At 47.5% G+C, this 12,762-nt stretch overlaps 1 protein-coding gene across 1 annotated transcript in view; it reads right to left on the bottom strand.

Moving 5' to 3' along the window:
• Positions 1-12,762, bottom strand: part of PLXNB1 (plexin B1) — a 176,327-nt gene that overhangs the window by 39,724 nt on the left and 123,841 nt on the right. The window contains exons 15-20 of the mRNA XM_040359053.1: positions 11,766-11,917; positions 7,173-7,278; positions 5,185-5,321; positions 3,719-3,895; positions 2,712-2,883; positions 973-1,215 (exon numbers count right to left, since the gene is read on the bottom strand). Coding sequence (XP_040214987.1) covers positions 973-1,215; positions 2,712-2,883; positions 3,719-3,895; positions 5,185-5,321; positions 7,173-7,278; positions 11,766-11,917 — 987 coding nt within the window. The remainder of the gene's footprint in view (positions 1-972; positions 1,216-2,711; positions 2,884-3,718; positions 3,896-5,184; positions 5,322-7,172; positions 7,279-11,765; positions 11,918-12,762) is intronic.

The raw sequence follows: 12,762 nt of genomic DNA on the forward strand, positions 1-12,762 counted from the left end.
AGAGATTTCCGTCGGCAAGGATTAAGCCTGCGCAGTCCTTACAGGAACAATTTAGATAGCCAGAACCATATCGTCAGATCACCGGAGCCGCGATACGAGGGGAAAGATGGTGGCGATGGAAGAGAGGACCGAGCACCGCTGCGGGGGCTTCGATCTCAGGTAAGTTATGCCTGTAGACATCGGTGCATGTCTTTTGGAAATATCTCCTAAACCCTGTAAGTTTAGGAGATATTTCTTGCACCTACAGGTAAGCCTTAATCTAGGCTTACCTGTAGGTCTAAGTGGTCTGTAAGGGTTTACAACCACTTTAATTGTCAAGGAATTCTGCAGTACAATACAGATCAGGACAAGTTCACATCATCCCTTAACAAAACATTGTACGTACCTATTTTGAGGCTGCTCTGGTCAAATAAACCAGCGCTGCTGCAGGGGAGAGAAGGAAGCGCAGACAACGGTTGGGCCACATTGAAGCCTATGGGTGCCATCGCCACTCCTGGCTTTGCGAGCCGTTGTCAGAGGTCTCTCCTCTCCTCTGCAGCTGCCACTGGCTGACACAGGGAGGATCACCTGACCAGACTGGAGTGGGCTGAAAATAGGTATTTTCAGGAATGGTACTGGGACGTAGGTAGGGATGGAGACAAGGGGTAAGGCGGAAAGGAGGAGTTCCTGCATCTATTCTCTGAGGAAAAAAAGCCTTGCTAATACACATCTTAAATATTAAAAAACTTTGAATAATAACCAATGACAAAGAGCTGCAGAGCTGTGAACAAGGCTGTAAGCCGAAACGCGTCAGCTATTTTTTATCTTGACTTTTATGTGCCAAATAAAGATTTTCATGGGATTCTGGAGTTGCCGGCTACATTTTTCTTGGAAATGGGCTGCAGAGGTCGTATGATCTGACTCTTTCTTAGTTTTTTTTATATTGAAATGGCATTTGCCCTCTATTATTGATGCTAATATTACTAATATTACCTCCACAGAGATAACACTGCCGGGCTTGTGCCGGTACGGCTTGGCCGGGTCCTCAGCATTCAGCTGTCTGAGCACCGGATCTTGCACATAAGTGAACGGAGTTGAGTTGATGATAGTGAAGTTGAACACGAGATTATCCAGGACGAACTCTACATCCACCCGAGCGTTCCAGTGCAGAGGGGGAATGGCCGGCGTCTTGCACAGCAGCAGGAAGGAGGAATTGATCATACACAGCTCTTCAAACTGCAGAGGGAAACAGAGAACAACTTAAAGAACAAGCGCAGGAAACAGGTGATACCAATCAGTGATTGGGTTATGCTATCCAACAAACACTGCAACTGGGCAAAAAAACAGAACATCGGTTTACCTTAAAGCAGATCTTCACTGCATCAGAGCACCACAAACCAAACACACTATTTACTCATTCTAATATTCAAAGCAAGCCCCCCCCCCCCATCCATCCATTTCTCCATGATTTACGTTCCTGAGAAATCACTTTGGAAAAACAACACCCTAGCATTTCTGGCGGTGGCCATCTTGAGTAAGGGCAAATGATTTGTGTAGCATTTGCTTCCCTGAATCCATCTGCCTTTAGGTCAAGCATCGATGCAGGAGAATGTGCTTAGCTGAGAAAGCCCCTCCTCCTCTCCTCCCCTTAAAAACTAATCCAGTTGTTGACCTTCCTGAAGACTCCTGTGATGTATGACATCATTTGCCTAGTGATCTTCCTGAGAAATCACTTTGGAAAAACAACACCCTAGCATTTCTGGCGGTGGCCATCTTGAGTGAGGGCAAATGATTTGTGTAGCATTTACTTCCCTGAATTCATCTGCCTTTAGGTCAAGCATCGATGCAGGAGAATGTGCTTAGCTGAGAAAGCCCCTCCTCCTCTCCTCCCCTTCAAAAGTAATCCAGTTGTTGACCTTCCTGAAGACTCCTGTGATGTATGACATCATTTGCCTAGTGATCTTCCTGAGAAATCACTTTGGAAAAACAACACCCTAGCATTTCTGGCGGTGGCCATCTTGAGTAAGGGCAAATGATTTGTGTAGCATTTACTTCCCTGAATTCATCTGCCTTTAGGTCAAGCATCGATGCAGGAGAATGTGCTTAGCTGAGAAAGCCCCTCCTCCTCTCCTCCCCTTCAAAAGTAATCCAGTTGTTGACCTTCCTGAAGACTCCTGTGATGTATGACATCATTTGCCTAGTGATCTTCTTGCAGGGACGGCTGCAGGCAGGGCCGGTGCTAGTGCAAGGCAACATGGGAACTTGCCTTACGGCGCCAGGGAACAGGGCGGAAAATTGACCGGGACAGTCGCCCGCCTGATCGTAGAGTGTGTCTGTGTGGGCTGCGGCGCTGACCTGTGCAGTGAGTCACTCTGTCAGACAGTCTCAGTGTGTGACAGACAGTCTCACTGTCTGTCTCGTCCTTGGCTACGCGGCGGCGCCTACGTCCTACGCCAGTGAGTGACGCAAGTGGCCCCGCCCCTGGTTCCCCTGCCCGCTCAGCTGCATGATGTGAAGGAGCGAGGGCTGCAGGAGGCGGAGCAATGGACAGACCGGATCCGCACCAGCAGGCAGTGCAGCCTGCGGCGTCATCCTAGAGGCGACCTGTTGAGGGACTCGGGACGGGAGCCGCCCAGTGCACAGATTGGTCAGAAACCTATGGTTGCAGGAAAGAAAATCACATCATCTATGGCCTGCCTAAAAAATATTAAATAATATAAAGGCTTCTTTACCTGCTGCACAGTACAGAGAGATCCCTCCAGACATTCCGTCTCTGGAACAATACGCCGTTTCCTCCCGGGACTGCGCCTCTTTCGCCTCTCCATTGGGGATACAGTCACCCGGATCTTTGGGGCTTGAACCACATCCAAGTTCTGTCCGTACACCATGATCACACGTCCCCCACTTGAGTCAATCAGCAGCAGATTCAGGAAAAAAATGAAAAACGACAAAGATAAAACATTGCTAGGAAAGTGTGTTCATTCTCATGGTGCTGCGTTCTGACACGATCGTTTTTTTAACCTATGGTGTGTAGGCACATTAGACCATCAGTCAGCTTCATCGGTTAACCGCTGAAACGGTCCTTCAGTCCGTTTTCATCGGTTTTGACCAATCGTGTGTGCGCGGCCTCAAGGATTCAGATGGGCATAACAAATGATACTGTATTGTTTGGAGTATAATTATATCCTATGAAAATTATTGTAAAGTCAGAAGTTTTTTTTATCTTAATGTATTCTTATGAGTGCATTCAGACACAGAGCTTCGGCCCGGCCCCGCCCCCTCTCGCTCCTCTTTGGCTCACTGACTTTAACAGCAGCGGGAGCCAATGGAGCTTTGCTGCTGTCTCAGCCAATCAGGGGGGAGAGTCATGGGAAGCTGAGTCTCTCATGCAACTACGCTGGATCGAGATGGGGCTCAGGTAAGTATTGGGGGAGGGGGGGACTACTGCTCACAGAATGCTTTTCATCTTAATGCATAAGAATGCATTAAGATAAAAAAAAACTTCTGACTTTACAATAATTTTCAGGGTTGCAACTAAATAATACTTAAAAAATGTAAAGAGTACGATATAATGTTGTTTATTTGTGAATGGAGGAGATCTTATAGCACAGCATATGTCATTTGTTCCAAATAAAAGGAAAACAAATTGTGATATAATAATGTGATAACAAGTATCTACCACTAGAAAGAAGTCCCTTGCAACAGAAACAATACCTATACAATGTGTGATACGACGTACCTGTAGAAGCTCTTGGAAGGGCTGGCAGAGGTGATGTTGGGGTCCGGAGTGTACGTAAACAATGGATCAGAGAACCTAAATACTTGTTCTCCATACCAAACGGTCACTTTGTGATCTGCTGTGGTGTTACTTGGACCAGTCAAACACTCTAGTTGGTTTTCCTGAATCTCTACAAAACTACAAAAAAAATTACAAATATAAGTTACCCACAAAATCCTTCTATATTATATGGCGCATTTATCGGCGTATAACACGCACAGGCGTATAACACGCACCCTGACTTAAAGAGGGAAGTTTCAGGAAAAAAAATCCACAGCCCCCTGCGTATAACACGCAGGCACAGTTTACCCTCTATTTTCAGGGTAGCAAAGTGAGTGTTATATACGCCAATAAATACAGTAGATATACATTCTCCGTGAAGATTGTGAAAGTGGTGTACAGCACAGTGATGATGTCACTGCTACATTTACAATGTAATATCTGCGTTTAAATTAACTAAAAATAAATAAATACTGTCTAGCGTTTGATGGTACAGTGGCAGCGTTTGGGGCACAGTGGCGGCATTTGGGGCACAGTGGCAGCATTTGGGGCACAGTGGCAGCATTTGGGGCACAGTGGCAACGTTTGATGGGCACAGTGGCAGCGTTTAGAGGGCACAGTGGCAGCGTTTAGAGGGCACAGTGGCTGCAATTGATGGGCACAGTGGCTGCATTTGATGGCACAGTGGCTGCGTTTGGAGGGCACAGTGGCTGCGTTTGGAGGGCACAGAGGCTGCGTTTGATGGCACAGTGGATGCGTTTGGAGGGCACAGTGGCTGCGTTTGATGGTACAGTGGCTGCGTTTGGAGGGCACAGTGACTGTGTTTGGAGGGCACAGTGGCTGCGTTTGGAGGGCACAGTGGCTGCGTTTGGAGGGCACAGTGGCTGCATTTGATAGTACAGTGGCTGCGTTTGTAGGGCACAGTGGCTGCGTTTGGAGGGCACAGTGGCTGCGTTTGGAGGGCACAGTGGCTGTGTTGAAGGGCACAGTGGCTGCGTTTGGAGGGTACAGTGGCTGCTTTGATGGCACAGTGGCTACGTTTGGAGGGCACAGTGGCTACGTTTGGAGGGCACAGTGGCTGCGTTTGGAGGGCACAGTGGCTGCATTTGGAGGGCACAGTGGCTGCATTTCGAGGGCACATGTTCCTTCCTGTAAGCCTCCTATCAAGTTCATGAGCTAACAAAACAGGCACATCCACATTGCAAGCCTAATGTCAAATTTCAGCAACTTGTAAACTTGAAACATATTTAAACATAAAAAGAACTAAAGGATATTTTGAGATCATATCTCAAAAGCATATTCTGTATAGTACAGTAGAAGTACATTTAAAAACATTTTATATATAATTGTTGTTTGAGTGACAACTTTTAAACCCCATATTGTGGTGTAGTGTATTTAAATTATTTTGCAAAATCAAAAAATCTTACATGTCACAGGGGATGTCACCAATCAAAATTTGATTATCACTGGCCCTTCCAGTCAGAAGTTTAGACCCGGTAATGGTTAGTCTGGTTCCTCCAGATTTTGGCCCGCGGGATGGAAAAAACGATGCAAGCACTGGATTCTGAAAATTAACACACAAATCTGGTAAGTCACAATAAACACAACAAAACACACACAAAAAATATTTTAATTGTAACATATCTATATAACATTTGTACTTAATTGACAGGTATTTGATATTACTATTTCATTTTATTAGAAAATAACATATCTCAATAATACAGTATCTATGGCTATGCACTATATTTTGCAATGTGTTTGCAGTTCTCCTTTTTGGCACAGGGTGGCAGCAGAGCACAGCTAGAGGGTATGCCAGCACATTTTTTTCTGGCTTTGGTACTTGGAGTTATAAGGCTCACACGCATTATTTCCCTTAATGCCTGTTATTTTGTAGCCAATGTTTTATTTTCAACTCTCATTGGCTCTGCTGAAAGTAACAGTGGCAAACAATGATTATTATATCCCAAGGGCAGAGGTTCTCTACCACCAGGCTGTGGCCCACCGCTGGGCTGCTACCTCCCTTTTCTTGGGCCTTCACAGTGCCCACCAGCTTCTATAGTGCCTCCTCAACCTCTCACAGCAGGCCACAGTACCCACAACCTTCACAGTGTCCCCTAACTTCCGACAGTGCCTACCAGCTTCTATAGTGCCTTCCCAATCTCTCACAGCAGGCCACAGTGCCCACAACCTTCACAGTGTCCCCTAACTTCCGACAGTGCCTACCAGCTTCTATAGTGCCTTCCCAATCTCTCACAGCAGGCCACAGTGCCCACAACCTTCACAGTGTCCCCTAACCTTTGACAGTGCCTACCAGCTTCTATAGTGCCTTCCCAATCTCTCACAGCAGGCCACAGTGCCCACAACCTTCACAGTGTCCCCTAACCTTTGACAGTGCCTACCAGCTTTTATAGTGCCTCCCCAACCTCTCACAGCAGACCACAGTGCCCACAGCCTGCCCCAAACTTCCACAGTGCCTACCAGCTTCTATAGTGCCTCCACAACCTCTCACAGCAGGCCACAGTACCCACAGGTTCCACAGTGTCCCCCTAACCTCCCACAGTGCCCATCAGCTTCTATAGTGCCTCCCCAACCTCTCACAGCAGGTCACAATGCCCACAGCCTCCACAGTGTCCCCCAACCTCCCACAGTGCCTACCAGCTTCCATAGTACCCCCCTCAACCTCCCATAGTGGCCCACAGTGCCCCCAGAGACCCTTTAGTCTCCACACTGCCCCCTTAACCCCCAACATTGCTCCCCCAACTTGCTGCAGAGCCTCCAGCACATACTCCTCCCCATACTCCAGAAACCTCCTCCCCTAGAGCATGGGTGTCCAACCTGTGGCCTCCAGCTGTTGCAAAACTACAAGTCCCATCATGCCTCTGCCTTTGGGAGCCATGCTTGTAACTGTTAGCCTTGCAATGCCTTATGGGACTTTTAGTTCCGCAACGGCTGGAGGGCCGCAGGTTGAACACATATGACCTAGAGTGACACCAGGTCTGCTGCAGAGTCCCCTAACCACCTCCACACCCCTCATTTTCCCCTCTACAGTAACACCCAGCCCCATCCACAGCCCTACAACATTTCTATTGTACTATTTTGCATTGCCATACATTTAGTGTGTGAGTACAAACTTTGTTTTTTACTGTTGGGGCATAGGAGGTTTTGAAAGAATTTACAGTGGTCTCGAAAAGGTTGAGAAAGGCCGACATATAGAATTGAGCCTATAGATGGCAGAATCCTCACCAAAGTGTATATTGTCACTAATTCTGACCAATCTGCATTAAGAAGGGGAAAGCATGTCTCGATACTTAACTACCGTTTGGTCAAAGCTGGGGAGTCACATGTTATAATCTTAATTGTAAATGTTGAGAAATCCGCTGGTAGTCATCACATGACCAATAGGGAACATTACCTGATAAGTAAAAACTTGACTTGAAATGCCGTGCAATCCTCCTGGAACCTCCACAAGAACATGTCCCGGTCTCTCCGTCCAGCTTTTACCGGATATACACACTATACTGCAGAGGAGAATATGCAACTTGATGAGAAGACTTGTGGGGGAATATACAATAAAATATATATATATATATATATATATATATATATATATATATATATATATATATATATATATATATATGTATATATACAGTTATAGTATGCTGTCATTTTGAATGCAGTACTTTATTTCAACCAGCAGATGTCACTGTCACAGTCCCTGTCTATTGACAAGGCGCTTAGGCCCAGATTCTCGTAGAATCGCGCAAAACTGTGCAGGCGTAACGTATCTCATTTACGTTACGCCGCAAGTTTTACAGGCAAGTGCTTTATTCACAAAGCACTTGCGTGTAAAGTTGCGGCGGCGTAGAGTAAATCACCCGGCGCAAGCCCGCCTAATTCAAATTAGGTGGGTAGGGGGCGTGTAGTATTTAAATAAGCGCGTTCCCGCACCGAACGTACTGCGCATGCGCCGTCCATAAAATATCCCAGGGTGCATTGCTCCAAATGACGTCGCAAGGACGTCATTGGTTTCGACGTGAACGTAAATGGAGTCCAGCCCCATTCACGGACGACTTACGCAAACGACGTACATTTTTAAATTTCGACGCGGGAACGACGGCCATACTTAACATTGGTTGAACCTCATATAGCAGGGGCAACTTTACGCCGGAAAAGCCTAACGTATACGTCGTAACTTCACTGCGTCGACCGCGCGTACGTTCGGGAATTCGCGTATCTAGCTAATTTGCATACTCGACGGGGAAAACGGCGGAAGCGACACCTAGCAGACAAAAAAAAAAATTGCACTTAAGATCCGACGGCGTAAGAGCCTTACGCCTGTCGGATCTAATGGATATCTATGCGTAACTGATTCTAAGAATCAGTCGCATAGATACGACGGGCCAGATTAGGACTTACGACGGCGTACATGGCGTTGCGCCGTCGTAAGCCCTTTGAGAATCTGGGCCTTAGACCTGGTTCACGCCTATGCAGATTGCAGTTTGCATATTACAGGGGTATTTTGCGTTTTCCATTACACATTTGTGATCCATTGAAGTCTATGGAACCAAAAAACAGAAAAAAGTCCCTGGCCCTTTCCATAATGTGCACAGATGTGAACGTGACCTATAGGAAACCATTAAATGGACTGTAGTGTGTTTCTGTAAAACTGAAAACGCACTAAAAAATGCATAGTTGTGAACCAGATCTTAAAGGGTCTATTTATTTGACCAATGTCACACACATTCATGTGGGCAGCGCACATTTTAGCTGCAATTTCTGTAATAGAGCAATTCCTATGGCCATCAGCTCCACCTAGTGCCCAAAATATGATATTTTATTTCTGAAATACTTCAATGAGAAAATATACTTCATTTTGGCCTCTAGATGGAGCTGACAATTTTACACTTACAGCACAGTGACATGGGGGCTGCGGGGCGCTTGGCATTACACTTTTAGTACATTTTTGAACAAACATTTGTATGAAAATTCTCATCGGTACATTCAATGACCTTAATATAATTTTAAATAATTAAAAAAAAAATCCATTTTGGAATTAATGGACTTTCCCGAACAAAAACCACATTGACGGTCATAAACGGCTTCCCCCAAAAAAAAAAAATCCATCCTTTTCCCTCAAAATTTCCGCATTTTTCTCATCACTGCAGTTGAAAATGAACAATGCTTTGACCCCACTAAAGATTAAAAAAACAAAAAAATGTTCTTAAAGCGCTGTTCCTCCCCAAAAAATAATAATTAAAAACCAGCAGGTACAAATACTGCAGCTGCTGGCTTTTAATAAATGGACACTTACCTGTCCAGGAGTCCAGCGATGTCGGCACCGCAGCTGATGTTTCCATCAGCTGTTGGGTGCTGCTGCCACCATTGTGGGTAAGGGTACCCGGCAGTGTAGCCTTTCAGGCCTCACATCGGGAACCCTACTGTGTGTGCGCGAGGCCCCGCTTCTCACTCCTACTGGCCCAGCAGCCGGGGTAGGGAGGAGGGAGAAAGAGGAAGCCCCACGGCTGAGGCTCCCGGAAGTGGGAAAGGATACCTGTCAAAGGTCAGTTGAGAGGAATTTCCACTTAAGGGTGGAACTCGGCTATAAAACAAAAAATCTTTGAATGCAAACAGCCAGCTTGTTGGCAGGTGCAGTTAGCTATTTTGCCTTTAAGTGGCTTTGTAACAGAATAGCGTTTGGCAGGGGAGGGCTGGGCCGGGGGGAAGGGTGGCAATTGCCTCCCGGGCCTCCCTGACTTACCATTTTCTTTTTTATTCTTGTCTAGGAAGTTGGCAAGGACCTGCTGAGATCACTGTGGTGAGAGACCCTGACACCATAGCTGACCCCCCCATCCCCCCCATACACCCCATGTAACCTGCCCCAGTTATCAGGCTGCATTGATGGGCACTGGAGTTAACTGCACTGGTAAGGCTGCATTGAAAAACCATATGGGCCATGGATGGTGAACTGATTCGGCGGTTCAATGGGCCAATTGACTGAACCTGCCCCCCAGGCCTAAGGCTGCCAGCCCTCCCCTGGCGTTTGGTTACAGTAAGTAGTGTCATCAGGTGCTAGGCCCCTTTTTAGGTAGAGCCATTCTGCAGTGATGTCATGGGTGAGTCAGTGCCCAGTTATAAGCCAGGTAGTGAGGGGCACACTCTCTCTTGGGGCATTACAGCCAAACACCCTAGGCCGATCCACCCTATAGGCTCACTATGCAAGCCGCTTAGGGCCCCGCAAAGCTGCGGAGGGCCCCCCAAATTACTAGAGGCCCCGCCTGGTGAGAAGTTATTTTCAGCCCCTCACCCCGCTTCTCAACTTGCTGGCTTCATGGGAGAAGAGGTAAGAAGTCAGCACCCCCCCGCTTCTCACTTTAATGTAAGATGTCATTTCCGACAGCAGAACACCCCCGTCGGCAGTGACATGTCATTTTCGGCAGGCCCCCCGCTTCTGAACTTTAATGTGACATGCCATTTTGCTTAGGGCCCCAGGGAGGTCAGGATTGGCACTGCAAACACCCCACACCTATGGAGAAGTAATCAGCACATGTAGGCACTGGACAGGGGCAGGAGGCCGGGAGGAGTGGACCTGTACAGAGAGAGAGCCAGCTGTAGTCATTCTGTCCCTTATGGAGGCGGGGGCTAGGACGGATTGCAAAAGGCCTTTTAGGCCAGGCTGGAGATCCCCGTGTGATGCTGCTTCCCTGGAGGGAGAGATGTACCTAGCCACCTAAGGCGGTGACTACAGAGAGCTCAGTCCTGTGAGTACTAATGACCCCGGGGTAGAGGAGAGACTAAAACGGAGATGGCTGCTAAAGGTGCTGCATATGCTTTCACTTGTGACTTCTGCAGACCGCCCACTAAATGTAATTGACTATGTATTGTCAAGTGACTCCGGAATGTATGTCCTTGTGATGTGACGGTAATGCTGTTTCCTGAACACGACCAGTAAAGTGCAGCAAAACAACTTTTATGTTTGGACATTCATTCTTTGGAGAAACAAAGGTCTATGGACAGGGTTGTTGTCTGGAGGCCTATGGTAAGGAGCAGGGCACAAGATGGCGGAGGGTTTGGCCTCAGCAGGAGGGACAGTGTAGGGGACAGTGTAGGGTGCTTTAGGTGCCCCATTCAGCCAACCACAAAGACCCTCTTACAAACCTTGGGCCAGATTCAGAAAGGATTTACGACGGCGTATCTCCAGATACGCCGTCGTAAGTCCGAATGTGAGGCGTCGTATCTCGGCGCCTGATTCAAAGGATCAGATACGCCAGAATTTGTCTAAGATACGACTGATGTAAGTCTCTTACGCCGTCGTATCTTAGGTGCATATTTACGCTGGCCGCTAGGGGCGCTTCCGTATATTTCAAATGAGCTAGATACGCCGATTCACTTGCGCCCGGCGTATTAAAATATGCTGTTTCCGTAAGGCATACGACCGGCATAACTTTACCCCTCATAAAGCAGGGGTAAGTCATGTTAAGGTATGGACGTCGGAAACGTCGGAACAGCGTCGTATTTTACGTTGTTTGCATAAATCGTACGTGAATGGGGATGGGCGTAGGTTACGTTCACGTCGACTAAGCATTGAGCCGGCGTAACTTAGGGAGACAATTTGACGTGATACTGAGCATGCGCGCGCATGCGCCGTTCGTTAGGCGCGTCATTAACGCGGGGTCACGATTTATTTCCATATAACATGCCCCCTACCAGCCTACTTTGAATTACGCGGGCTTACGCCGACCCATTTACGCTACGCCGCCGTAACTTAGGGCGCAAGTTCTTTGTGAATACGGTACTCGCCTCTTTAAGTTACAGCGGTGTAGCGTATATGAGATACGCTACGCCCGCACAAACTTAAGCCATTCTTTCTAAATCTGGCCCTATACTTTTAAAAGCTCCATGTTGACAATGACCGGCATTGACAGTTAGAAATCTAACTTCTCCACCTCTGCTGTAACCCTCGTTGCCAACAGTCACATCCACAAATATTTGATCTGTAAATTACCTGCTGGAAATCTCATATTTTAGTGAATCCACCTTGCAGGCGATGTTAGCGACAGATACATGGTCCACAATATCCTCCAGTTTCTGACCCAGGTTGGAGCCGGTTATGGTGATCCTGGTGCCACCGTCTACAGGACCAGACAAAGGCTCAATCTGGAACAGATCACACGATTCCAACCAGTTACTATACTGAGTATTGACTCCTTCATAACATAACATGATATTCATTACAAACCCGGATCAGCAAAAGAGAAAAAAAACAGATCCGGACCTCAGTGCTATGAAGATATAAGATGACCTCACTCTGATGAATGGAAGGTTTCACATCAGTGATGTCACAGGATAAAACGTTATTCAGCCACAACCACCTCTACAACTAGGTCCAGCGGCGGTGCGTCCATAAAGGGCGCAGGAGCACCGCCCCCCTCTCCTGTCACTCTCTAATTACCATAGATACATTCATGCATTGCATTAATCTATCTATGGTAGCTGCTGACACCCCCTATTCAGGTGTACGGCACGGGGCACCTGAATTACAGCGGTGGGGGTGTTTTTTGGATGCACCTAATTAGAGCCCATAGGCTCTAATAGGCGCTCAAAAATGTGAGAAGCAGGCGCAACGCTGTGCGTTCGCTTCTCACTCAGAATTTGCTTTCCTAACATTGAACCGCCTCTCAGCCAATCAGATGCACCGGGTCTGTGTTACCTGTCTCCTGATTGGCTGAAGCGACAGACGCTATAATTGGATGCCTATCAGGCTGAGGCGTCCAATCACAGCACAGGACGAGAGGAGGAGCGGGTGGGAGAAGACATCGGGGTCGGGGAAGATGGAGGACACCGGTCCCCACCTGCCGCCGTCACCCACTGCCCACCCGAGACAAGGTAACTGCCGGGCAGATGGGGGGGGGCACAGTGCCAGCACTTGGGGCACATTGGCAACATTTGGGGCACAGTGGCAGCACATGGGGCGCAGTGGCAGCACATGGGGCACAGTGACA

The sequence above is a fragment of the Rana temporaria genome, chromosome 7 (genome assembly GCF_905171775.1).
Source record: "Rana temporaria chromosome 7, aRanTem1.1, whole genome shotgun sequence".
NCBI lineage: Eukaryota > Metazoa > Chordata > Amphibia > Anura > Ranidae > Rana > Rana temporaria.